At 46.9% G+C, this 22,642-nt stretch overlaps 3 protein-coding genes across 5 annotated transcripts; 1 reads left to right on the top strand and 2 right to left on the bottom strand.

Moving 5' to 3' along the window:
• The first annotated feature begins 271 nt into the window (after positions 1-271).
• Positions 272-10,950, top strand: mcm10 (minichromosome maintenance 10 replication initiation factor). Of its 2 annotated transcripts, none has more exons than XM_060038628.1 (18): positions 272-482; positions 607-656; positions 736-1,044; positions 1,136-1,405; positions 1,634-1,777; positions 1,980-2,130; positions 2,381-2,546; positions 3,363-3,530; positions 4,181-4,297; positions 4,665-4,858; positions 5,299-5,393; positions 5,637-5,750; positions 7,095-7,889; positions 8,060-8,181; positions 8,535-8,648; positions 9,184-9,329; positions 9,675-9,717; positions 10,244-10,950. In XM_060038628.1, exons 2-18 carry the CDS (start codon positions 650-652, stop codon positions 10,325-10,327), a joined length of 3,039 nt encoding a protein of 1,012 aa, XP_059894611.1. In that variant the 5' UTR covers positions 272-482; positions 607-649; the 3' UTR covers positions 10,328-10,950. The 2 variants fall into 2 exon arrangements, with proteins under 2 accessions (XP_059894611.1, XP_059894612.1); XM_060038629.1 differs by having other exon boundaries at positions 273-482; positions 751-1,044.
• An 811-nt stretch (positions 10,951-11,761) lies between these two features.
• Positions 11,762-14,903, bottom strand: ucmaa (upper zone of growth plate and cartilage matrix associated a). Its single transcript, XM_060038649.1, has 5 exons — positions 14,746-14,903; positions 14,138-14,197; positions 13,957-14,052; positions 12,885-12,983; positions 11,762-12,665 (listed from the first exon to the last, which is right to left on the bottom strand). Exons 1-5 carry the CDS (start codon positions 14,801-14,803, stop codon positions 12,577-12,579), a joined length of 402 nt encoding a protein of 133 aa, XP_059894632.1. The 5' UTR covers positions 14,804-14,903; the 3' UTR covers positions 11,762-12,576.
• A 1,830-nt stretch (positions 14,904-16,733) lies between these two features.
• phyh (phytanoyl-CoA 2-hydroxylase) lies at positions 16,734-21,798 on the bottom strand. Of its 2 annotated transcripts, none has more exons than XM_060037927.1 (9): positions 21,648-21,798; positions 21,290-21,348; positions 20,989-21,099; positions 20,563-20,731; positions 20,186-20,267; positions 19,488-19,669; positions 18,856-19,005; positions 18,405-18,539; positions 16,734-17,835 (listed from the first exon to the last, which is right to left on the bottom strand). In XM_060037927.1, the coding sequence occupies exons 1-9, from the start codon at positions 21,711-21,713 to the stop codon at positions 17,782-17,784; spliced, it is 1,008 nt and encodes a 335-aa protein (XP_059893910.1). In that variant the 5' UTR covers positions 21,714-21,798; the 3' UTR covers positions 16,734-17,781. The 2 variants fall into 2 exon arrangements, with proteins under 2 accessions (XP_059893910.1, XP_059893911.1); XM_060037928.1 differs by having other exon boundaries at positions 21,290-21,334; positions 21,643-21,769.
• Between the last annotated feature and the right edge of the window lie 844 nt (positions 21,799-22,642).

Genomic DNA, 22,642 nt, shown 5'->3' with positions numbered 1-22,642 from the left:
TGAGGCCTTTTCAGTTTTAGAGCCTTCTGCATTCTACTTGCCCCCATCATGGCTCCACCCACTTCCGCTGGCCACTGGATATTAGGTCCTCGAAATAGCCTGAATAAAAGTATAAACATGACTAAATGTTCTCAAAGAAATGACTTTATTTTTTATCACTTCTTTAATTTTTTTTAATACGTTCGTGTTTTAAAATGTTTAGAATTGAGGCACAAAGCCCTTAAACTAACGCTTGATCTTAAACAGGCTTTATATGATGAGCCTGCCACTGGGGCTGTCAACACAATGGGGTCCTTCATTTAGCGCCAGTTTTAGATTCTCTCATCGTTGAACAGTAGAAGCAAAGCTGTGTTCAGTATGGATTTACGTATGTATTAACGTTATATTAAACTTTTAAACAATCCATAAACATCTGCGACGTAACGGCACTCTTCCTGATAAGCAGGCCGAAATCTCACGACTTTGAGCACGCTTGTCAGTGGGTAAGTTGTCGTTTTATTTCTTCCCTGTCATTTCTGGAAAGTCGAAATTACTTGATCGTCGCTTGAAAAGTCATATCACTGCACATATAACTATATTTAATTAAATGTATATGTCATTGTTCAGTACCCAGATCATTTATAATCCGCACAAGGTCCGACGACTGAAAATGGAACGTAAGTATTATTATTATTAATATAACATGCCATACAAATCAATGTTTTGCACACTGCATTTTGGACCTGATTCATTTAGCAATTCTTTATTTAGGGGAGGATGATCTGGACCTTTTGACATCGCTGTTGGATGAGAATGAGGACGTTGAAGATCCACACGTTCAAAAGAGCTCGGTGGATGACTTGGATGATCTGTTTGACAACGATGACGACGACGTTGAATATGAAGACGGAATCGCAGCGGAGAAGGCCGGAGGGAAGGATGACGTGGTGACCGATCTGTTTGGGGATGTAGATGACATCGAAGATGAGGAGACGGAGGGTGAGCAGCAAGCCGCTGACGCAGAAGACGACGACAGTCTTAACAAGTCGAAAGAGGACTTACAAGGTTTGTTCAGTTCATTTTAATCTTCCATATAGGCCTTAAATGCATTTTTAAAAGTAGTGAAATTCACTACGTGGGTGTGTGTCCGTATCAGAGGAGCTGCGGCGCATGCAGGAGAAAATGCAGAAGCTACAGCAGCAACTGTCGGCGTCTCAGAAGCCCCCTCCTGCCTCAGCGGCCACCCCTGGTCGGGGTGCCCGGACTGTGGCTTCAGTCAAGAAGAAGTCCCTCTCGCAGTGTGGGACCCCCGCCAAGGGCTCCGCTACCCAGACCCCCTCGAAGGGGAGGACCCCCGCCAAGGGCTCCGTTACCCAGACCACCGCAAAGACACCCTCCTCCACTCAGAAGACTAAGCTCCCAGCAGGTATAAGATCATATTAGATACTTTAATGTATTTATTGACATTTTGGGGCAAAAGCCGCAAGTACAGGACAGTATTAGAATATTAAAAAAATATTCTAAAACAATAAAACTGCATGTTTAGAGAAAGTAGTATCTAGATATGAAAAAATATCGATGGTCATATACCATATGAGATAAGGTGGTCTTCTGAAGGCCTGTTATATTATAGATGCATCTTCTATTATCGCAGCCAAATCATCTCCCCCAGACCTGGTTAGAGGAGGCGATCCCAAGCGCGTGGAGTCCAGTGACTTCTCGGACCAGCTGGTCAACGCCGACATGTTTAAACGCAAGCCACGCACAGCCCACCTGACCAAACCCAGCACGTCTCCAGGTAATGAACACAACTGCATTTGATTGTGCTTCACAGTCTGCCCTTCGTATCCCGACTGTGCATGAAGCTCTGTAAATGGCATTTTTAAAAAGTCTGCTGCCTTTTTACAGCAGTACCCAAATACTCTCCAAATAATACAATTATGAATGACTTTTATGTATTACTATGTTGTGTTTAACTTTTTTTGTCACTGGATTCTTAGAGGACAGAGGCCCATTGGTGGAAATCAAGATTGGCAGCACTTTCCAGCCAGTGGAGCCCCGACCCCAGCCTTCAAACTCCCAACCCAGGCCCGCCCCGCCCCCTGACCCCAAAGACGTGGCAGTGGAAAAGTACTCTGGACTCAGGCTCAGGTCTGGACTGTTGAAATAAATCCCTATGTGACACCACTTCCATATGTTGTGATGTTCCCTATCATACTAACATAGCACTATTTTAAACGACAACCGTTAACGTTACTTTAACTTGTTTTCATAATTACCCGAGAGCAAATTTAGATTAGGGAATCTAGAGTTACCATCCAAGTGCAAAATGAATACATTTCCCATCCAAAGTGCGTGTTTTGCTCAAGCCTCTCAAGTTGATTGTCCTACTCTGTTCCAGGAACCCACTGGTCTCTTCCTGTGAGATGGATCGCAAGATGGCCGAGCGGCGGTTGATCCGGCTCTCCCAGTTGCCACAGCGCATTGTTCAGGAGAAGCTGGAGGACAGCGACTGGGTGACGTTCGCAGTGCTGATCAACAAGGCCACCAGGCAGGCCAAGGGGAGCGTAAGTCTTTAGTCGTAGTCTGTAGACTTGTATTCACTAGTTTCTTTACTCCCCCTTCGTGCCCTGGTATGTAAAATGGGCGGGCCCATCGCTATTGTTATGAGCGACACCTCTGTTTGTCCAATGACGACGCCTCGGTGAAATGGCTCTGTGATGTTTTATCTATGTGCGGGTACAGAAGTTATCGTATGTGCTGTTTATAGTTGGAAGTTATTTTAAGTAGTGCAGTCAACACGGTCATAGATCTCATAGAATCTCAGTAGCTCAGAATCAGAGCACCTTTCATGTGGACTCGTGCATAAATGACAATAAGATAAGATAATAAATAGTACTTTATTGATCCCAATTCAGCTTACAGGCCGTTTTTCTATCCTTGATATTTAAGCATGTTTTCCCTTTGCCGTTATAGGTACTTTGGGTCCTTTGCAGACCCTTTACTACTGCTATTCTTTATTACTTACTGTTACTGCAGTTTCCTACTGGTGGTCAAGTTTGTTTTTGCCAATGACGGAACCACGCCTCCAGCAACATGATTTGTCCCAACAAATATGAATCGGTTGAAAGGGAAACGCCCGCTCACCCCGATTTAAACTGCAATCCGACTTTACATTTAGGGCATTTAGCAGATGCTGAATGCCCCTACACATTGACACATCCACGGTGGAGTCAACTAGGCAAGGCGACAGCCAGCTCGTCAGGAGCAGTAAGGGTTTGGGTGCCTTGCTCGGGGACACATCGACTCAGCTAGCAGGAGCCGGGGATTGAACTAGCAACCTTCCGTTATGCTAACGCTCTGACCCGACCCTTGCCATCCAGGGAAACACGTTCAGCACCTGGACGCTCAGCGACCTCCACGACCTGGAGGTGTGCGTGACGCTGATGCTGTTCGGGAATGAACACAAGGAGCACTGGAAGACGGAGGTGGGCACCGTCATCGGAGTCCTCAACCCCAACCTGATGAAGCAGAGGGACGGCTACGACGGGGTGAGGAACCTCCGCCTCACTCACTCACTCACTCACTCACTCACTCACTCACTCACTCACTCACTCACTCACTCACTCACTCACTCACTCACTCACTCACTCGCTCGCTCGCTCGCTCGCTCGCTCCCTCACTCACTCGCTCGCTCGCTCGTAGCCCTTTTCCACCAAAATGCTTTTGTTCTTGAACCGGTTCCGTTCAGGATTCTTGTAACCTTCGTGCTATCGAGCAAAGCGGCCTGTGTTTCAATCCGGTTTGAGCTGTGGAAACAATCGTAATAAGGGATGCATCATTGTGGGTTAGGGGCGTTGCACAATGCACACAGGAAGTAGTAGTACACTTACATTTATTTCAACCTGACGATTATGACACGCCCACTGATGTGATTATGGTTCGCACTTCACGCCATTTTTTTGGGGTTCCAGCTGGGAACCAACTCTCCAGGCTCCGAAACCAATTAGGTCTCAACCGCTCAGAACGATTAGATGTTAAGTGTGTGAACCAGAACGGCACCCCTTCTGTGTTTGTCATCGGGGGAACTAGTGCACCATAATCCCCACGACCGGCGGACATCTGGATTCTGAACGCTTGCTGCGTGTCAGCCTCCATCAGCCCTGACAGCTTCTCTCCCTCCTGGTCCCTCATTCTAAAGATCAGCCTGTCGGTGGACAACCCCCAGAAGGTTCTGCTGATGGGCACGGCGCAGGACTACGGCACCTGTAAGGGCATGAAGAAGAACGGGGACCCCTGCTCCAAGATAGTGAACATGGTGAGTCCTCGCCCCGTCTGTGGTCGGTCATCCTTCGCTTATCCAGATCTTGAATGAGTCTGAAATTACATTAGCAAAGCAAAACAAACACAGACCACAGACGGACTGTTTTATAGATATTATGCAGAATATTAATATATTAAGAGAAGTTGGGGAAAATGCAGCCATCAAACATGTTTTGATGTAGTTTCTAGCGTGCAATGCAATTGAATGGGGGGTCATCAAAGGCGTACTTTGTCAAACCTAACGCTTCCATGGGTCAAAGTACGCAGAGAAAATGAAACACTTTCTGAAAATTCATATTTAACAAAGAAATCCCCTTTTCTCAATCCACTTTTCTCCATGGTGTGTGTTTCGTCGGTCCCAGTACGACTGCCAGTTCTGCCAGTACCACGTCACAGCCGCGTACAAGAAGATGAGCTCCAAGCGGGCCGAGCTGCAGTCCTCGTATTCGGGGAAGGTTCCGGGTAAGGTGAAGGGAGCCGTCAGCCTGAAGGAGCGGCTGTGTCAGGGGGGCTTCTACTACGGGGGGGTGTCCTCCTCCGCCTGTGTCTCCTCTCTGTGAGTAACCAGTGACTAGGGCTGTGCAATTAATCCTTTTTGTTTTTTTATCGCTATTTCGATCTTTGGGTCAAACGATCTCCAAACTAATATAATGGAGTTTAAATGATATTTTTTCTATATTCTTTTTATTTGAGCTTTTTTTTTTTTATGGGAAATTTCAAAGTTATCAGGGTACAAAGTGTTTTTTTCTTTTGGAGAGAAATAATAATATGTCATGTTTTGAAACTCAACGCTGCTTATTAGTATAAAGACATAATGCTAATTCTATTTAACATTATTATTAAAATAAAACAAAATGCAACCCAACTGTATTTTTTATTTTCCAAAAATATATTGTTTCACAAATTTGTTTTATGTGTTTTGATAATTATAAAAGGGATCAAAATGGGTCACTTTTGTTTGAAAAATACGGCAAACACTGTCTTGTGTGTTTTTAGGGGCGGGTCCAAGCCCAACAAGTCGACCCAGCTAACCCTGGACTCGCTGTTCGTGAAGGGAGCCTCAAAGCAGGTCGACGAGGCCAAGAGACTGGGTAAGAACTGGGAGAACTGGGAGAAATGGGAGAAATGGGAGGGGTACAAAAACCAACACACACACACACACACCGATACATAGAAGTGCACGTACATACCACGTCCACAGTTCATCCGTCTGTGCGGCATGTGAATCTACTGGACTATAAACAGGGTCTCGTCCCAATCGATGTCTTTGAATCATATGATACATTATTTTGATTAAATTCAATGTGTGTGTGTCTGTGTGTGCCGCTTCACAGTGGTAAAGTCGGGCGAGGTTTCCGGCTGCTCGGACGACTTTAAAAGCCTGATGTCCCATCAAACACCCGGAGCACTGCAGCTGAAGAAGCACCTGCTGCACGCCAAGACCCCAGGTACTGATCTGATACCCCATCACCCCCGACGACCGCGGTTCCACCCCCACTAGACTCGAGAAGGAGCTCAAAGATCGAAACACACCCTACACGTCATACCATGTTTTGGTAACACTTTACAATAAGGTGCTATAATAAATAGCAAACTAATCATTACCTAATCCTTTGTTAATATTTCTTAATTGTTACTAAAATATCTATTTAGCACAAGTTAATAGTTTTCTTTCACTGACCACAGAGTGTCGCTGGTTAGGGTTAGGGTTAGGGTCGTGTGTTAGGGTTAGGGTTGTGTGTTAGGGTTAGGGTCGTGTGTTAGGGTTAAGGTTAGGGCCGTGTGTTAGGGTTAGGGTTGTGTGTTAGGGTTAGGGTCGTGTGTTAGGGTTAAGGTTAGGGCCGTGTGTTAGGGTTAGGGCCGTGTGTTAGGGTTAGGGTTAGGGCCGTGTGTTAGGGTTAGGGTTAGGGCCGTGTGTTAGGGTTAGGGTCGTGTGTTAGGGTTAAGGTTAGGGCCGTGTGTTAGGGTTAGGGTCGTGTGTTAGGGTTAAGGTTAGGGCCGTGTGTTAGGGTTAGGGTTAGGGCCGTGTGTTAGGGTTAGGGTTAGGGCCGTGTGTTAGGGTTAGGGTCGTGTGTTAGGGTTAGGGTTGTGTGTTAGGGTTAGGGTCGTGTGTTAGGGTTAAGGTTAGGGCCGTGTGTTAGGGTTAGGGTTAGGGCCGTGTGTTAGGGTTAGGGTTAGGGCCGTGTGTTAGGGTTAGGGTTAGGGCCGTGTGTTAGGGTTAGGGTCGTGTGTTAGGGTTGCGTTAGGGTTATGCAAACAACTAATATTTTATTAATGATGAAAAAATCTATTAGCTTGTGCCAAATAGATATTTAGTAACAATTAAGAAATATTAACAAAGGGTTAGGTAATGACTAGTTTGCTTATTATCATCGGACCTTATTATAACGCGTTACCCAGGTTTTTTTTTAATCAGAACTTTCATGTTTTTCATTGAATCGTTCAAAGCACTCGCTTTTAAGTCGATTTCCCTTTGCCCGAAACAGTCGTTTCCTGTGTGCAGTCGTAGCCCGGCCGAGTGAAAACAGTTGCAATTGCTTCAGTCAGGCAGTGACTGAGCAAACACAAATTCAAGAATCAACCCAAAACAAGTCGTGAAGGAGAGGGTCAATCCCAGCCGTTGCGGTCACGTCTTCGCTCTGACGTGTTCTTATGTTTGAGGAGAAGTGCATGTGAGCTACAGCGGAGGCCACTGTCTGCTCCGCGGGTAACTCAGCGATACTAGCGGCCCACGGACGCTCTTCCACACTGAAGTCTCACCGCAGCATTACTCCGTCTCCCTGCCCCCGCAGGCTCCCCGGGCGGCGCCGGCTCCGGCATGCAGTCCATCTCCGCCTCGGACCTGCTCAAACAGCAGAAGAAGATGCAGCTGGAGCTGTTGGAGAGCCGCCGCCGCCGCGCCGCCGAGGCGCTCCAGAAGCAGGCCGGGCCCACGTCCACGTCCGTATCGCACCCGACGTCGGCCCCCAGGGTCTCGCCCTCGACGTCGGCCCCCAGGGTCTCGTCCTCTACATCGGCCCCCAGGGTCTCGTCCTCTACGTCGGCCCCCAGGGTCTCGCCTTCGACGTCGGCCCCCAGGGTCTCGTCCTCTACGTCGGCCCCCAGGGTCTCGCCTTCGACGTCGGCCCCCAGGGTCTCGCCTTCGACGTCGGCCCCCAGGGTCTCGCCCTCGACGTCGGCCCCCAGGGTCTCGCCTTCGACGGCGGCCCCCAGGGTCTCGCCCTCGACGTCGGCCCCCAGGGTCTCGCCCTCGTTGTCGCGGGGGCCCGCGGGCCCTCTGCTGTCCCCCAAGGCGGCCTCTGAGGTGCCCCGAGGGGCCGCCAGGAGCCCCCCCGCGGCCCACGCCCCCACCCTCGGACGGGGCTTCTCGGAGGGCGACGACATCGTCTTCTTTGACCGCAGCCCGCAGCAGGCTCCGCCCCCGGCCGCACTCGGGCTGTCGGCGGCCAAGATGGCCGCCCTGCGGAGGTTGAAGGCGAAGGGGGCGGGGCTCGCCAAGGATGACCCCAACGCCGTGAAGAGGAAGAGGAGCAGCAAGGACGGCGAGATCAGCGCCCGCGTGGAGAAGAACATGGCGGCCGTCGAGGGTATGCACGTACCGACACGCACGCGCACGCACACACTCCCTTAGCAACACTCCCTTAGCAACAGGATCTGTGGTGCCTTTTCTACTTCCAAGTATGTAAGTGACCAATCACCAATCTCAAAAATATTTACAATATTTACAATGTTTCCATGTTTTGATGTACCTGTGCAGGTGATGAGGCCGAAGAGGAGGAGCCGGCGCAGAAGAGAAGGCGGGACCTCAGCTACATCCAATCAGATGAGTTCCAGAAGATTCTCAAAGCCAAGTCGCGCCATCAGGCTGCGCTACAGGCGGTAAGGAGACCATTCAGCCGGACCGTTGGATAAGACCACTTCTACTGGCCCACCACCAAAGTGGTAGAGTCCGAACATAAAACCAAAGACTATTGTTATGTGCCTTTTGTAATCGTTTATTTAGAAAGAGGAAAAAAAAACCTAACCTCAAGTTACAATGACTGGAACCAGGAAGTGGAGGATAATTTTTCGATGCATTAATATTTCTTAGCACTGCCCGGACTGTGCTAGGTCATGACCAATGACCCTCCCAACATGCCCAACAGGCACCCCTTATTGTGGACCAACGCCTCTCAGCTCTCTGGCGATTATCACAAGTAAACCCTTTGTTAAATGTTGCTATGTGTTGGCAGGCGGAGTACCAGATCCAGGAGCGTTACTTCGACCCCCTGGTGAAGAAGGAGCAGCTGGAGGAGAAGATGAGGGACACCAAGGAGATGAAGTGTCGAGCCGTCTCTTGTAAACAGGTACCAGCTAGTTAGCTCTCTGTTGCTAACCCTAACCCTAACTACGTACACCAGACCTCCCTGCATCTTCTATACGTTATATATCGATCTGTTATGTCGGTTCGGTGGCGTCAGACGAACTTTGCCGTGTTTTGAAAGTGTTTTTTTCTATTTCTTCTGGCATGCTGGTATGCTAAAGATACGCAGGGGCTTTACTGTGTACCTCTTTGGTGTGAGTGATTTTTGATTCCCTATAGGAACCAGGTTTCTGAATCAATGTGTTTTTTATTTTGAGGTTTTTGGTGACGTGCGTGCGTGCAGATGTAGTCTGCTTTGAGCAGCTCTGATGTTGGGGTTGGGATGAACCAAGAGGCACGTACTGGACTTCCAAACGTTAAGTGTGTGTGTGTGTGTGTGTGTGTGTGTGTGTGTGTGTGTGTGTGTGTGTGTGTGTGTGTGTGTGTGTGTGTGTGTGTGTGTGTGTGTGTGTGTGTGTGTGTGTGTGTGTGTGTGTGTGTGTGTGTGTGTGTGTGTGTGTGTGTGTGTGTCCTCCCAGTGTAATTACACCTACTTTAAGCCTGCGGACCGCTGCGTGGAGGGGAACCACCAGCTGAAGTGGCACGACGCTCTGAAGCGCTTCTTCAAGTGTCCCTGCGGCCAGCGCTCCATCGCCCTGGACCGGTTACCCAGCAAGCACTGCAGGTGAGCGGGCCGCCACGCCTTCCTGTCTGTCTCTCTCCTTCTTACCTGTTCACAGGTGACCCCTGAGCAAGACACCCTCAACCTAGTGTGTGTGTGTGTGTGTGTGATCCAATCCTCTCATCCTCTTCTCTCCTGCTTTGTTTGCTTTTGACTTCTTTCCGGATCTCATTCAAGGCTCTCCCCCACTTCTTGGTTTCCTCAAATCTCTATCTGTATATATTTTAGGATTTCAAAGATGTTCTTGTGTCGACCTATCCCTCTCCCATTAATTACTTCCAAACACGGAGGTACATCACGCACAAGCGCACACATTGTGAGTCTTACCCCCTCCTCTCTGTCTTGCAGTAACTGTGGGCTCTTCAAGTGGCAGAGAGACGGCATGCTGAGGGTAAGCCCCCCATTACCTCCTTGAATACATGCCATGCCTTGTGATATCCCACCTTTTTATTATCAAAGGTGACAGATTATACCACCGGGTGTGAGTGTGATTAGCCGTTAGAAGCCGTTTTGAAAATCGGCCTCTTCTGACATCACAAGTGGGCGTGTCCACCTAGATGCATGACAGACAGATGAGCAACGTTTGCAACAGTCCACCGGGTAGGCTGGTAGACTGATCTATCCAGCACACATCTAGGTGGACACGCCCACTTGTGATGTCAGAAGGGGTTTGTTTTCAAATAACGACTTGTAACGGCTAATCACACTCACACCTGGTGGTATAATATGTCACCTCTAAATTGGGTTGAGTCTCATGCATTCGTCTATAAAGCAATGGCCAGTAGTCAAACAAATGCAGTACCATGAGACGGAGTGGGCAGGGTCAGAATGGCTGATTGCTGCTGTTACTGCTGTATTAGAATCTGTGTGGGAACAGCATTCACGGTTCTGTTGTTTTGATGTGTCTTTGTTTCCAGGAGAAGAAGGGGCCCAAGATAGCAGGCGAGCTACTACAGCCGCGTGGCGATGAGGGGCCCAAGTTCCTGAACAGCATGCAGTGAGGTCACTTTGGCCCAATCCCATTTCTACCCCTTACCCCTTCCCCTTACCCCTTCCCCTTACGCCTTCCCCTTACCCCTTCCCCTTACGCCTTCCCCTTACCCCTTCCCCTTACGCCTTCCCCTTACGCCTTCCCCTTACCCCTTCCCCTTACGCCTTCCCCTTACCCCTTCCCCTTACCCCTTCCCCTTACCCCTTCCCCTTACGCCTTCCCCTTACGCCTTCCCCTTACCCCTTCCCCTTACCCCTTCCCCTTACGCCTTCCCCTTACCCCTTCCCCTTACGCCTTCCCCTTACCCCTTCCCCTTACCCCTTCCCCTTACCCCTTCCCCTTACCCCTACAAAACAAGGGGGAGGGGGAAGGGGTGGAAATGGGATTGGGCCGTTTCCTCTCCCTCAGATACCTCCCCCCCCCAACATGGGGACAAAACCCCAAACCCTACTGGAAGTCTCTTATTTACTGTGTTGTACAGGAGAAATACTTTTTACATTTCGTCACATCCTTTTTTGTTTTTTTTGTACATTTTATGAACTGTGAGATTTTCGTACTAATAATGGATAATTTAAATGTTTTTAAATTTTTATTCTGTTGAGCGGAGGGATCATTAAATGGTTTACAGCTGGACTAGACTGCCTACACTTGTTTTTGAATATATTAACAACCTTAATATTAAGGTCAAGGCTGTACTTAACCTTTAATATATTAACCAGAATAGTTCCTCCCTCCTCTTTACACTTTACATTAGTGTCTCGTTAGTGCGTTTGATTACACAAGTAGAACTGTGTAATAGGCAATGTTACATGTAACAGTATAATACTTAATAACGTTGGGGAACAGCCAAACCAGTGTAGTTAGGGTCAGGGGTTAAGGTCAGGAATAGGTGAAAGGGCGAGTTCCCCACTGGGGTTAGGGTAACGCGGTTCCCTAACTTTATTACCTATTCAGTACACACTGTATCATTGCTTAATACATGGGTAATTATACTCAAGGACACTGGCATGTAAACCTCCACTGTAGCAGCTTTCTGTTTTCTTGAATAGCAAGAGTGCAGAGCGAAAGATAAAACTGGACAAAAAAAAACTTTTGTTTTATCTTGGACTGCAGAGACCGTTTTTCCGTCAATATTCTCCTCTCTGGAATGTGGGCGGCTTTACAGGGAATCCAGTCGTTATTCAGCTGCTCCGTCTGATGAGTTTTACAGGGAAGAAATTCCACACTGAAGAACCGCATGGGTCTTATTCACCTTGCGGCCATGTTGGCTCCATCTTGGTCCGAAAGGCTAGCAGGGTTATGGAACTGAATGCTGTATTTTGCATTCAGTGCCATCAACCTGCTAGGGTTACAAAACAAGATTGCCGCCAGGTTACCAAGGCATATGGCTTCTCTCCACACCTACGCTGCATTCGCCCAGAAATAACAAAAGACTACAAGCCAGTTATTCTCAAATGAGAACTGTATGATTCTTTATTGAGTTGAAGGAATAATGCTAAGTATGGTATTAAAGGACACACAAAGGTATTTCAGCCAAAGTATTTCAAAAGATAATTGTATGCCTACGAAACCTCTATGAACTGTACAAAAGTTTATTTATACACTTTTAAGATGTAAATATTGGCCCTCCAGGGTAAAATTTCATCACCCACAAAGCATTGGTTTGCATTTAACAGGAGTAATTATATGCAATAAAGATTTTTTGTTATTTAGAGAGTGACCAAAAACTGAGGGAAGCACCATGTGATCACAACAATTTATTTTATTTGCTCAAAATTTGGTAAAAAATTGTCAATACTTATCAATACGATTTGAATTAAGCATTTGCTTACTTTAAACGGGTTATAAATTCTCCATTCCCCAATGGTATGGCTTTCTGTTGCTGGTCTAGTCTAGGGGTTTTAGTGGTTAGTAATAACATCAAGATGTTTCGGTTTGGACGGTTGTCCTCTTTTTAAAATGCAAAAGGATTATCAATCAACTCGTGTCCACAGCTTGCACACTACGATCGATCTGCCTCAGAAATAGTACACCAGCCGGGTACTTTGAGTATACCGTTTCTTGCATAATATGATTAAATAGGATTTCAGACACACTACCTTATACTCAGCCAACTACGCAGTATGTTAGTGTAGAGTTTCAGACTCGGACCGGGCTTTAACAGTTGCCTCTGTCGTTTCTGTCACTCTTTTTCGATGATTGATGGGTTTGAGGAGGATCTAGCCCCGCCCCTTCTGAAGCCATTGAGCGCGCTCAGCTTCAGTCGTGCCAGTCATAGCGGGGGTACTGTCCGTCGTACTGGTACTCCCGATACTGTTCGGTGGTCTCTCGTGTCCTTTCGTTTTGCTCTGCAAAAGAGAGCAGGCGTTTATTGTTCTGATTGTTGTACTAGTGGTACAAAACAGCGCATAGTTGTGCCCCCCCCTAAACACATACACACCACGGTGTACAAAAACAACCTTCACGCCCATTGCCTTCAGCTTAAAACTAGATTTTACATCAGGCCCACACCGCGCGGTGAACCACCGAACTCGGTGTGTGTGTGCGTGTTGGTGCGTGTGTCATACCGTCGTGCACCTCCTCGACATAGTTCTCGTACTTGTGCCTCTGCTCTTCGATGAGCTCTATCCTGCGTGCCTTGGCGGCCTTCTTCACCCGCTGCTCAGCTGGGGGGTGGAGGTAGAGAAGAGCAGGGGGAAGGGGTTATGATGAACAGTGCAAACATTCACGTGAATCCGACCGATCGTTCCACCTGCAAGGATGATATCATTGAATTCCACGCCACATGGCAGATGGCCTTCCAGAGTGCACCAGATGACACACTTTCATGGGATTCATGAGGTTTCGTTTTAAATCTCAATATAAAGGTATGCAATCTGAAAGATAAATTCATTAGCGACTCGGCCAAGAAATGCAATCTCTGCCAGCATTCAAGCTGGGTAGAGTAGGGCAGTTAGTGGTTTATAATCCTCTTAAAAAAAGCTTTGCTTAGTGTTTTTAGGGTAACAGGAAAAACTCCAAAGTATATGCCAAGCACAGAAATATATTCTGAAGTTGTACAATTTTTTATGCGCTCACACCCACAGACACACTCTGCTACAATCTGGTCATCATGCCTGAAAGGACCTTGCACACACACACAATATAACCCACACACACACACACTAACACATACTTCTTTTGACGGGGTATTTTGGTGGATTGATTGTTGTTATTGTGTGTATTTGTCCTCAATCAAGGAACCAGCTATAACAGTCTGTGCCAGCGGTTCTGTTGCAGCGAAGCCAGCACAGAAATATGCATCCAAACTACCAGTATACCACCCTGTCTGTGTGCGAGAGAGGGAGAGAGAGTGGAGTGTCTACCATTACTGACAGCCACCTGGCTAGGATTCAAGTCTGCGTTGGTTTCCAAAACTGAAACCGTATCGCCACCGAACGAAATCCCTCCCAAGGACCTACCACACACACACACACACACACACACACACACACACATCACACATCACACACGTTGCACATACTGGCCTTGAACAAAGACCTGCGTCAACACACGACTCGCACTGCAAAAAGGACCATAATCCAAACCACACACCAACCCCACCACATCACCTCCACAGCGACCACGACAGACCCTCACCGTGCAGCTCAGCCTGGTGGCGCGTGGAGCGCCGGCCGCGGCTCTTGAAGAAGGTGGAGGCGTCCGCCTCGGGCATGAAGACCCCCCGGGCCGAGCCTAGAGGGCAGAGGTCACACCCGGCGTCAGACGCTTCAGGTACGCAGAAACAGGGGGGGGGTTGCCTCGGCGACTGAACACTCACCTTTTGGTACCATGGCCTTGGCAGCGCCCGGCACTCTGGCACTGTCCGTCCCACTGGACACTACACAGGAGGTGAGTTACATCAGAGAAGGATGGTTTACGTCATCATTGTTTGCTTAATGAATGCCATATAATGCTCCCATGTCAAGTCACAAAGTGATGCATGCTTTTTTTTTTATGAGGCGCCAAGAAAAACAAACGTATCGATTGAAATAATGGTCTGAAATGTCAGCTGAACCAAATGTTTGTGGTTGTGAAGCTATAAAATGTAATTCGGTAACTTGACTATCATAAATCATTATCGAATGGAAAAAGGTAAAATTCTCTGCTCTGTTACAAATTGTACTTGTTTCACTATTTGAGAATCAAAAGTTAACATATTTGAGTTACACTCTAAGTGTTTCTAAGAGTCCAAGCATTGAGACAAACAAAAATAATACTGCCGCTACTACAAGCAGGAATATCTGTTATTTAACAAAGGGAAAAAAAAGTTTATATGCATATTATAATAATATGCACGCATACAAACTTGTCCTTTTTTCTTTACCCACACCCTCAGTGCCAGTTCCCCACCTATCTACCCCCCCCCCCCCCCAGCCCATTACTCACAAGAGAGGATGAGGACGGTGGCGCAAAGGGAGACGAAGATCACTTGTGTCCACGACATCTTGTGTGTGAGAGAGAGACGAGAGAACACCGCTGGATTCAGAGAAACAACTGGATCAAGTCAACCTGGGAGGGAGGAGGGGAGGGAAGGGAGAGCGAGGAGGGAGAGAGAAAGAGAAAAAGGGAGAGAGAAAGAGGGTGGATGAGGGATGGAGGAAGGGGGTAGTAGAGGGGGGAGAGCAAGAGAGGGTGAAGAAGGAGGGGGTGAGGGAGGGAGGGAGGTTGGGGGGAGAGAGGAGGGAGAGTGGTTGACTAAAGTGTGGATGAGGCTGGGAGGAGAAAGTGGGAGTGATGGAGGGAGGGAGGGAGGATGGATGGCTGGCAGGAGGAGGAAAGATAGCTGAGGTGAATGAGAAATAAAGAAGGAAAATCGAGGGGGAAAAAGGAAATAAATGGGGGAGGGGGAGGAATATGGAATGCAACCTAAGGAAGCAGGTGGGACGTATTATTGAGATATTTAGGAGAGGATTCAAACATCCTCTCTCTCTTTCTATCTGCCTCGCAATCTTGCCCTCGCTATGGCATTCTCCCAGACACCAACACACACATACGCGCGCACACAAACACCTGTGTTTTGTATCCATATCGTGACTTGACCCGCAGATAATTCAAACTGTATATCTGCCCACATGTGTCATCTGGGATGGGTCTTCACATTTCAATGCACACTCCATCACACTAACACACACACACACACACACACACACACACACACACACACACACACACACACACACACACACACTCCTGAACACTGGCCAAATGTGGTAAGATGATTGGAAAGGTGTTGCTGATCAGTGCCTGCAACACCAGAGTTGACGATATCACATGCTGGGGGTTTAAATGGTTTATAAAGCATTTCAAAATTAGCTTGTGGGTCTGTTTGCCAGATCAGCATAATGTGTTTGTGTAAAAACAGTTAATTGACGCTCACGCTGTGAGCTGCAATTACTTCATCCTTAGGTTTTAACAGTTTTACGAGGCACATGAACGTCGGGACAGCCATGCTGTGTCTTTCCTGCCTCATGACTTTCAGATTTCAGTATTCTCTCTATACTAATGCCTTGGCTTTTCTTTTCCATACGGTTTTGGAGCGGGGCCAAACGTCATCGGAGCAGAGCAGACGTGGCCCAGACGTGGGCCTGCTCTCCCTCGGCTGTGCGGCCGTGGCTCCGGGTTCTGAGATGAGGTTGGTCCTCAGAGGGAAAACGGGCAGCCGAGGACGCCTTGGCCCGCCAGCCACTTTAAAGGGGCTCTAGACTGGGGACAGATTTCCCTTCACAATGGCACTCTGTGTGTCTCTGCGGTGGCGAATATAGTGATAGATTCAGAGTGGTATTCATGTTGTGTTGATGTGTGACCGAGTTCGTGGCCTAAGTGTTAACATATGGTTATGATTATGAATCTACGCTTGTGTGGATGTGTGCACAGGGGTATCTGGTTTATGTTTGTGCGTGTGGGTGATTACATTTGTTGTGTGTGTGATAACATGTGTACCTGTAGTGTAAGTGTAGTGCTATAATATTTCATTTTGATAATTATATAATGGTGTGTGTGTGTGTGTGTGTGTGTGTGTGTGTGTGTGTGTGTGTGTGTGTGTGTGTGTGTGTGTGTGTGTGTGTGTGTGTGTGCGCCTCCTAACCTGGATGATCGATTGGGACTGGAGAAGCCCCAGGAATACCAGAGTGTGTGTTTTCGTTCCACGTGGATTTCCTGCTTCTCCAGCTGAGAAGTTTCTCCATGAGGAACAAAGACTGAGGCTGTTCAATCCTTCAATGCCCTGCACTCCCAGAAGTCTAACCCACACCTACACACATATTAGTATTCATAGACGCACACTTTCAAAAACATCCTCACAGACAAACACACCTTACATAACATACAAAAGTATTAATTCATTATGCTTCTTTGAACCATAAAAAATAAATTGACAAGATATAAGGACTTTAATCTTATTTTACTTCCTTGTTCACAGGTAGAATTACAATAAGGCATTGAGGCACATAAGGCATTAATTATATACAAGAGCTACGTTGAGTGTTTAAGAAAAAGATACAATCAATTCAAAATAGTCACTAAGAAGTTCAAAATCCCACTTTGTCAGTTGTTAAAACTAGTACCGGAAATGACTATCACCGATATTAAGGTTGAAATTAACAATGCGGACACAAAAAAAAGTGTACATTTAAGGAATAACATGGACAATTGTGTTCGCCTGCAACCACAAGAGGGTGGTGTAGATGGGGTGCTGGCCCCAAGTCTGTGTTATGTCAAAATAAGGGGAACCCTTCAAAAGTTGGGCTAAATTGTTGTCATTTTAGTTGCTTTGGTAACACCTGACAATAAGGTTACAATAATTAACCATAATGAAAATGTGTTAATGTGGTAATAAGCATCAACCAACACTTAATATATACTTATATATACCATTTTTAATATAATATATATGTATTACTTAATTTATTAAAGTAATTAATGGTTAATTAATGTAGCCTAATTGTTAAAGTTTGAGTATAGCGTTTCAGTGTCTGAATAGATTTATCGAATTAAGCAGCAACTCTCATTCACCTGACTGTTTTTCTCGTACACATACAAAGTCTTTTGTTGAGCTGTCATCTTCGAAAAATAAAATAGCTTTAATTTAATGGAAATTAATAAGAAAACCATCCCTTGGGAAACACCCCAACCAATCTTATACACATTCAACACTATACTGGCATTTTCAATTCAAAGTCATTCTTTTTCAGCAGTGTGAACAGACCACAATCGAAGATATATTTAAGTGCCTTTATCATCATCATCATCATCATCATTATTAAACCCTGTCCCTTTCGATTTAAACGAAAGGAAGGATTTACAATTATTAATCCCTGCTGACGCACGAGTGGCGTGTGTGTGTGAGTGGACTTCACATCATCTCGTTATCATCTAATGAGGAGAAGTCGTCACCCCCAGAGCTTCCAGGACGCTGCCGGGGCCTTAGAGGGAAACCCGTTCTCCCTTCACCAAGCGGCCTCGTAGGGCCCACGTGTCCTACAGCGGGAGCACAAGCGGTCCGTCATGAGACTCATGTGTAAGGTAGGGCTGCTCGCTTATGGAAAACATCATAATCACGATTATTTTATCAATATTGGAATTAGGATTACTAAAAGGATTATTTTTGAGTTTGAAAACATGATGGATTTCTTCAGCACTCTGAAATTTCCCCTTAAAAAAATACACAAAATGTTCAAGTTGAAATTTTCAAATCCAGCTGTTCATTTTTGCAATTTCTATAAAAAATGAATGAATAAAAAATATATACTTAAAAAAAAGGAAGTATATAAGTTTCAACTCGATTATATTAGTTTGGAGATGGTTTGATACAAAAAATTAAATTGCGGTCACAATTCAATTAATTGCACAGCCCTATAGCTAGGGAGTGTGAGGGCTGCAGTTCAGGTAGCGCCCTGCCTGATGCTGGGCCACCCTGAGAATGGGCAGGGAGGTCGAGGAACACAGAAGCTTGGATGGATGGGGATTGTGGACGTGATTTTTCTTATTTAACCTTAATTTAACTAGGAAAGTCTCAAAGAACCAATTCTTATTTACAAAAGCCCTACCTGGAATCGGATGGCGTCGGTCACGCCGTACTTCCGTTCTGCGATCTGCCTAACCTCCTCCTCGATGTTCTCCTGGGTGGTGTCCTTCACGTCTATGTAGAAACAATGAGCGCTAGCGTAGTGGCAGGAGATGGCCTGTGGACACACACATTGAACAAAAACATTTCGTACTTTTAAGCTTAAAATCATTTTACATTTCAACCTGTTGTAGGGAGAGAGCGAGCAAGAGCAAGAGAGAGAGAGAGACCCCCTCCCAACTCGAAAGATATATTCTGTTGTATACTCACTAAAAGCTGAAGGATGCTATTTCAAAAGAATGACTAGCTCTTAAATCTGACCTACAGCACTTGAGAGAATGCAATAAAAGCGACCGGCACAATGCTCATTTTTCGAGTTACCATAGACACCTTTAAAACGGAGAAGCTTTAAGAAGCTCCACATGTTCGCTCACCTTGCGGAAGCCGGTGGTCTGGTTCATCCCGGAGCCGTGGATCAGCAGCGGGTGGAAGAACACGGTGTCCCCCTTCTCCATCTCCAGGTGGACCCTGGGGAGCTCGGGGTCAAAGTCCCGCACGCCGTGGTACATCTTGTTCACCCCACCCTGAGCACAGAGAGAGAGAGAGGGTCACTTAGGTATGCAGCAGGACAGTCTAGTCTGGTGCTGGTGGGTATGGTGGTCAGGTGACTCCCACCCTAACAAGACGCCTACCCCCTCCACCTCACCCCCTGCTTGATGACATCAAAAGAGTTTGCATGCATATGTGTGCGTGTGAATGAGTGCGAGCTTGCACGTGCGTGTGTGAGCGTGTACGTGCGTGCGTTGAGCGCATGTGTGTGAGTGTATGAGTCAGCGAGCACATGAGTGTGTGTGCGTGTGCATGCGTGCACATGAGTGTGTGAGCGTGTGTGCGTGTGTGTGCCTGAGTGCGTGTGTGTGTGTGTGTGTGTGTGTGTGTGTGTGTGTCTGTGTGTGTGTGTGTGTGTGTGTGTGTGTGCGTGTGTGTGCCTGAGTGCGTGTGTGTGTGTGTGTGTGTGTGTGTGTGTGTGTGTGTGTGTGTGTGTGTGTGTGTGCACGCCCCCCACCTCCCACTCCGGGTAGTCGTGCTCCTTCAGGGTTCCGGTGTGGGTCCCGGGGAGGACCACCAGACAGCCGTTCTGCCGGGTGATGTGCTCCATAGCCGTCCAGGCGCACACGATCTTATCCACGGGGCGGAAGGGGAAGTAGTGCAGGTCCTGGTGCAGCGGGTGGCGGGACGTCTTCTTCCCTGGGTTTAGAACAACACGACAACGCGACCGTCCATCGTTTGTCCACATCTGTCGTTGTTTCGTTAACGCTCGACCTCAAACACGGTTGGCTGGCCTCTACGACGCCGTGGCGAGCTGTTACTACTGGACTACCCGCACCAATTACAACAGCCACGATTCCCCTTGGAGGTGGTTTATTCTTTTAGACTCAGAAAATGCCAAACATGCACTGTTCATGCCAAACATAATGTTAATATGCTATTAATTGTTTGTTTGTTAAAAAAAAAAAAAAACACGAGGAACGATTTTCTTTGATTTACAAAGTTACAAAAAATGAAAAGGGGTTTTAAAGAAGAAAATATGGTTGTTTCACCTCAGATAAACCAACTACACAGTCGGGCAACAAAGGGACTTGCAGGCGGATCTCCAAAGGCCCATCGCAACCCCGGACAGTAGATAACAAACAGTTGGACCATAAGGTTCCCTATGGGTACGTGACCCATAGGGAGGTGTTTGATAAGGATGACAGGCCCTACCTGCGTCCGGGGGCTTGTTGATCAGCATGGTGTGCATGGCCATGATGTCCTCGCCCACGAAGCACTCCACATACTGGAGGACCTAAGGGAGACATAAGTTGGTTTTGGTCACAACACCATCCCTTAAACTTGACAAACAGAAAGGGAAGGCAATCCAATACCAAAAAAATTATATGATTATTATTATATCATTAAATTAAATTAAAAATTAAAATGGACTCCCGTCATGTATTGTATGTATTATATATATTATTGTACAATTTACATATTCATACTACATTAATACTTCTTTGTCTGTGTGTGTGAACGCAACATATGTGTGTGCGCTTGTGTATTTGTACGTTTGGGTGTGTGTGTGTGTGTGTGTGTGTTTGTACCTCTGGTAAGGTGCAGTAGCGGAACAGTTCTGGGTCTTCCTGGTAGTCCTGGATCTTGGTCACAGCCTTCTGATCCGGGACGAACTCTGAACTGGCGATCGCTACATCCCTCATAACCAACAGCCCAGGCGGACTCACCTCTCGACGGCAGATACGCTCAAATGCACCCCTGGAGGAGATGAAAAACGAGACACACACACACACACACACACACACACACACACACACACACACACACACACACACACACACACACACACACACACACACACACACACACACACACACACACACACAAATCAAGCCTACTTATTTATTTACTTACTGATACCTTATAAACAATACTAATCAAAGACATATTTTATTTGTGTTTTTAAATGTATTTTTTATTCTTTTTTTTTAATGTTTCATATATATTTCAATCACCTGAACCTGTCGATGTCCTCCTTGGACACCAAATTCTTAATCACCACGAAACCATTTTTTTCGTAGAAAAGACGCTGATCCAGGGACAGCAAGTCGTTGTCATTTGTGTACCTTCAAAATACAAATAACAGAAAACGATGTTGTACTTCGATCCCGAATCAATAAATTGAGAAATGCTTCTTCTGTGTGACTACGGGAGGGACTAGCGGATATGTGCCAAAGGTCGGGAGGACTTCAGCAACACTGCGAAGCCAGGGCGCAAGACTGTGCACCAATAACACAATATAACGCAAATGCTTACCTCAAATTGTGGGGTTGGTAGGTGTGAGTGATGGTTTGTCCAGAAGTATTTGAAGCTCGCTGTGCAATACGGGTCAAAGTACAGCAACACGCCATCATAACGTTGATGAACACCGAAACACACGTTTACAAAATACAATAAAAGCATCGGCGAAGGTATGCAAGCGCAATAACCAGTACATTTAAGTGCTTATAATCGAGTCCCAAATGGGCCTGTTCTATGTTTTAAGACCGCGCATTTCCTTGCCCTGGGGTGCCCCTGCACACAAGCCCCTGTCCCTGGCTGTGAGTAGCCCAGACAGGGCACGCACAACCCGGGACCAGCACATATACTTCTGCGAGTCACTATTAAAGGATACGACGCAAGCCAAGGATGGATCGAGATGATTCAGGACGGCTTTGAGTCGGTCCGCTGCCCGCGACATTTCTACAGATTATCCGAAGCCTGTGAAGTAGTGTAGTCGAGTGTAGTCCGCTGTTTCTCTCAGACTGCGAGTGACAGCAGCATAGGCCCCGCCTCATGCACTTCAGTTGCGATAAGCGGAGGACAACAGGTCACATAACAGCCAGGTGTGTATCAGCAGTCAGCCAATAACAGCTTAAGTTTATTATTAGTTTATTCGTTTATTGGCGATACCGGAGAAATCAGCACACGAACCACCAGGCTCAAGAGCAGCTTCTTTCCATGCACCACAAGCCTCTTGAACTCTTAACCCTAATATCCTTTTTCTTTTTTGCATTGTTAAGAAGAGCTTGGGATACAATGACTGCTTTGCCTGATATTTTGTGCATTTGACTAATAAAGGAACTTTGAACTTGAAATGATGTACGGGCAAGACATGAATATAAATGCGTTATTCGGTTTATTTCCATGTAAAAAAAAATGAAATCGGTTTTATGTCTTATATGTAAGTTTTAAAAGTGCGTTAGATGTACTTCCTAATTCCTGATAGGCTTCATCACCATATTGAAACCTATCAGGACTCGAGTCTGCGCTATGCGGGCTCGAGCCGACAGAGGGCGCTCCACCACAGCGCAACTCCTCTGGCGAAGGAAGGCGGGCCGAGGCTCCGGCAGACCCCCCCCTCCCCTGCATGTCACTACCCAGGCGGAGGCGTCAGAATGCGGGCACCACAGCTCGCACCCCTCCCGACTCATCTGTAGCCTACTGTACCGTATCAACTCCTTCTCCTGCTCAGGGCACGGAGCGTAAGTTACAGGGACCAAGGAGCCGAGCTTTGCGGTAATATGCAATATACGCACCTTTATTGCGGCGGATTTAAACGTTTCATTTCAAGGAGTGACCGAGCCGTATAACAGGAACCAAACGAGGACGTTTTAGAAATCAACAAGC

The sequence above is a fragment of the Gadus macrocephalus genome, chromosome 19 (assembly GCF_031168955.1).
Source record: "Gadus macrocephalus chromosome 19, ASM3116895v1".
Taxonomy (NCBI): Eukaryota; Metazoa; Chordata; class Actinopteri; order Gadiformes; family Gadidae; genus Gadus; species Gadus macrocephalus.
The sequence above is the reverse complement of the archived record's forward strand: the minus strand, read 5'-3'. Positions and strand labels throughout refer to the sequence as shown.

Excerpts from the sequence above, each read along its gene's own strand:
- mcm10 (XM_060038628.1), top strand. Across the intron at positions 7,890-8,059 it reads GAACATGGCGGCCGTCGAGG|GTGATGAGGCCGAAGAGGAG; the intron begins GTATGCACGTAC and ends GTACCTGTGCAG. Across the intron at positions 8,649-9,183 it reads GAGCCGTCTCTTGTAAACAG|TGTAATTACACCTACTTTAA; the intron begins GTACCAGCTAGT and ends GTGTCCTCCCAG.
- ucmaa (XM_060038649.1), bottom strand. The coding sequence starts at position 14,803 with ATGTCGTGGACACAAGTGATCTTCGTCTCCCTTTGCGCCACCGTCCTC. Across the intron at positions 14,198-14,745 it reads CACCGTCCTCATCCTCTCTT|TGTCCAGTGGGACGGACAGT; the intron begins GTGAGTAATGGG and ends CCTCCTGTGTAG. Across the intron at positions 14,053-14,137 it reads CAAGGCCATGGTACCAAAAG|GCTCGGCCCGGGGGGTCTTC; the intron begins GTGAGTGTTCAG and ends TCTGCCCTCTAG.
- phyh (XM_060037927.1), bottom strand. The coding sequence starts at position 21,713 with ATGTCGCGGGCAGCGGACCGACTCAAAGCCGTCCTGAATCATCTCGAT. Across the intron at positions 20,732-20,988 it reads GAGGACATCGACAGGTTCAG|GGGTGCATTTGAGCGTATCT; the intron begins GTGATTGAAATA and ends CATCTCCTCCAG. Across the intron at positions 19,006-19,487 it reads ACGACTACCCGGAGTGGGAG|GGTGGGGTGAACAAGATGTA; the intron begins GTGGGGGGCGTG and ends CTCTGTGCTCAG.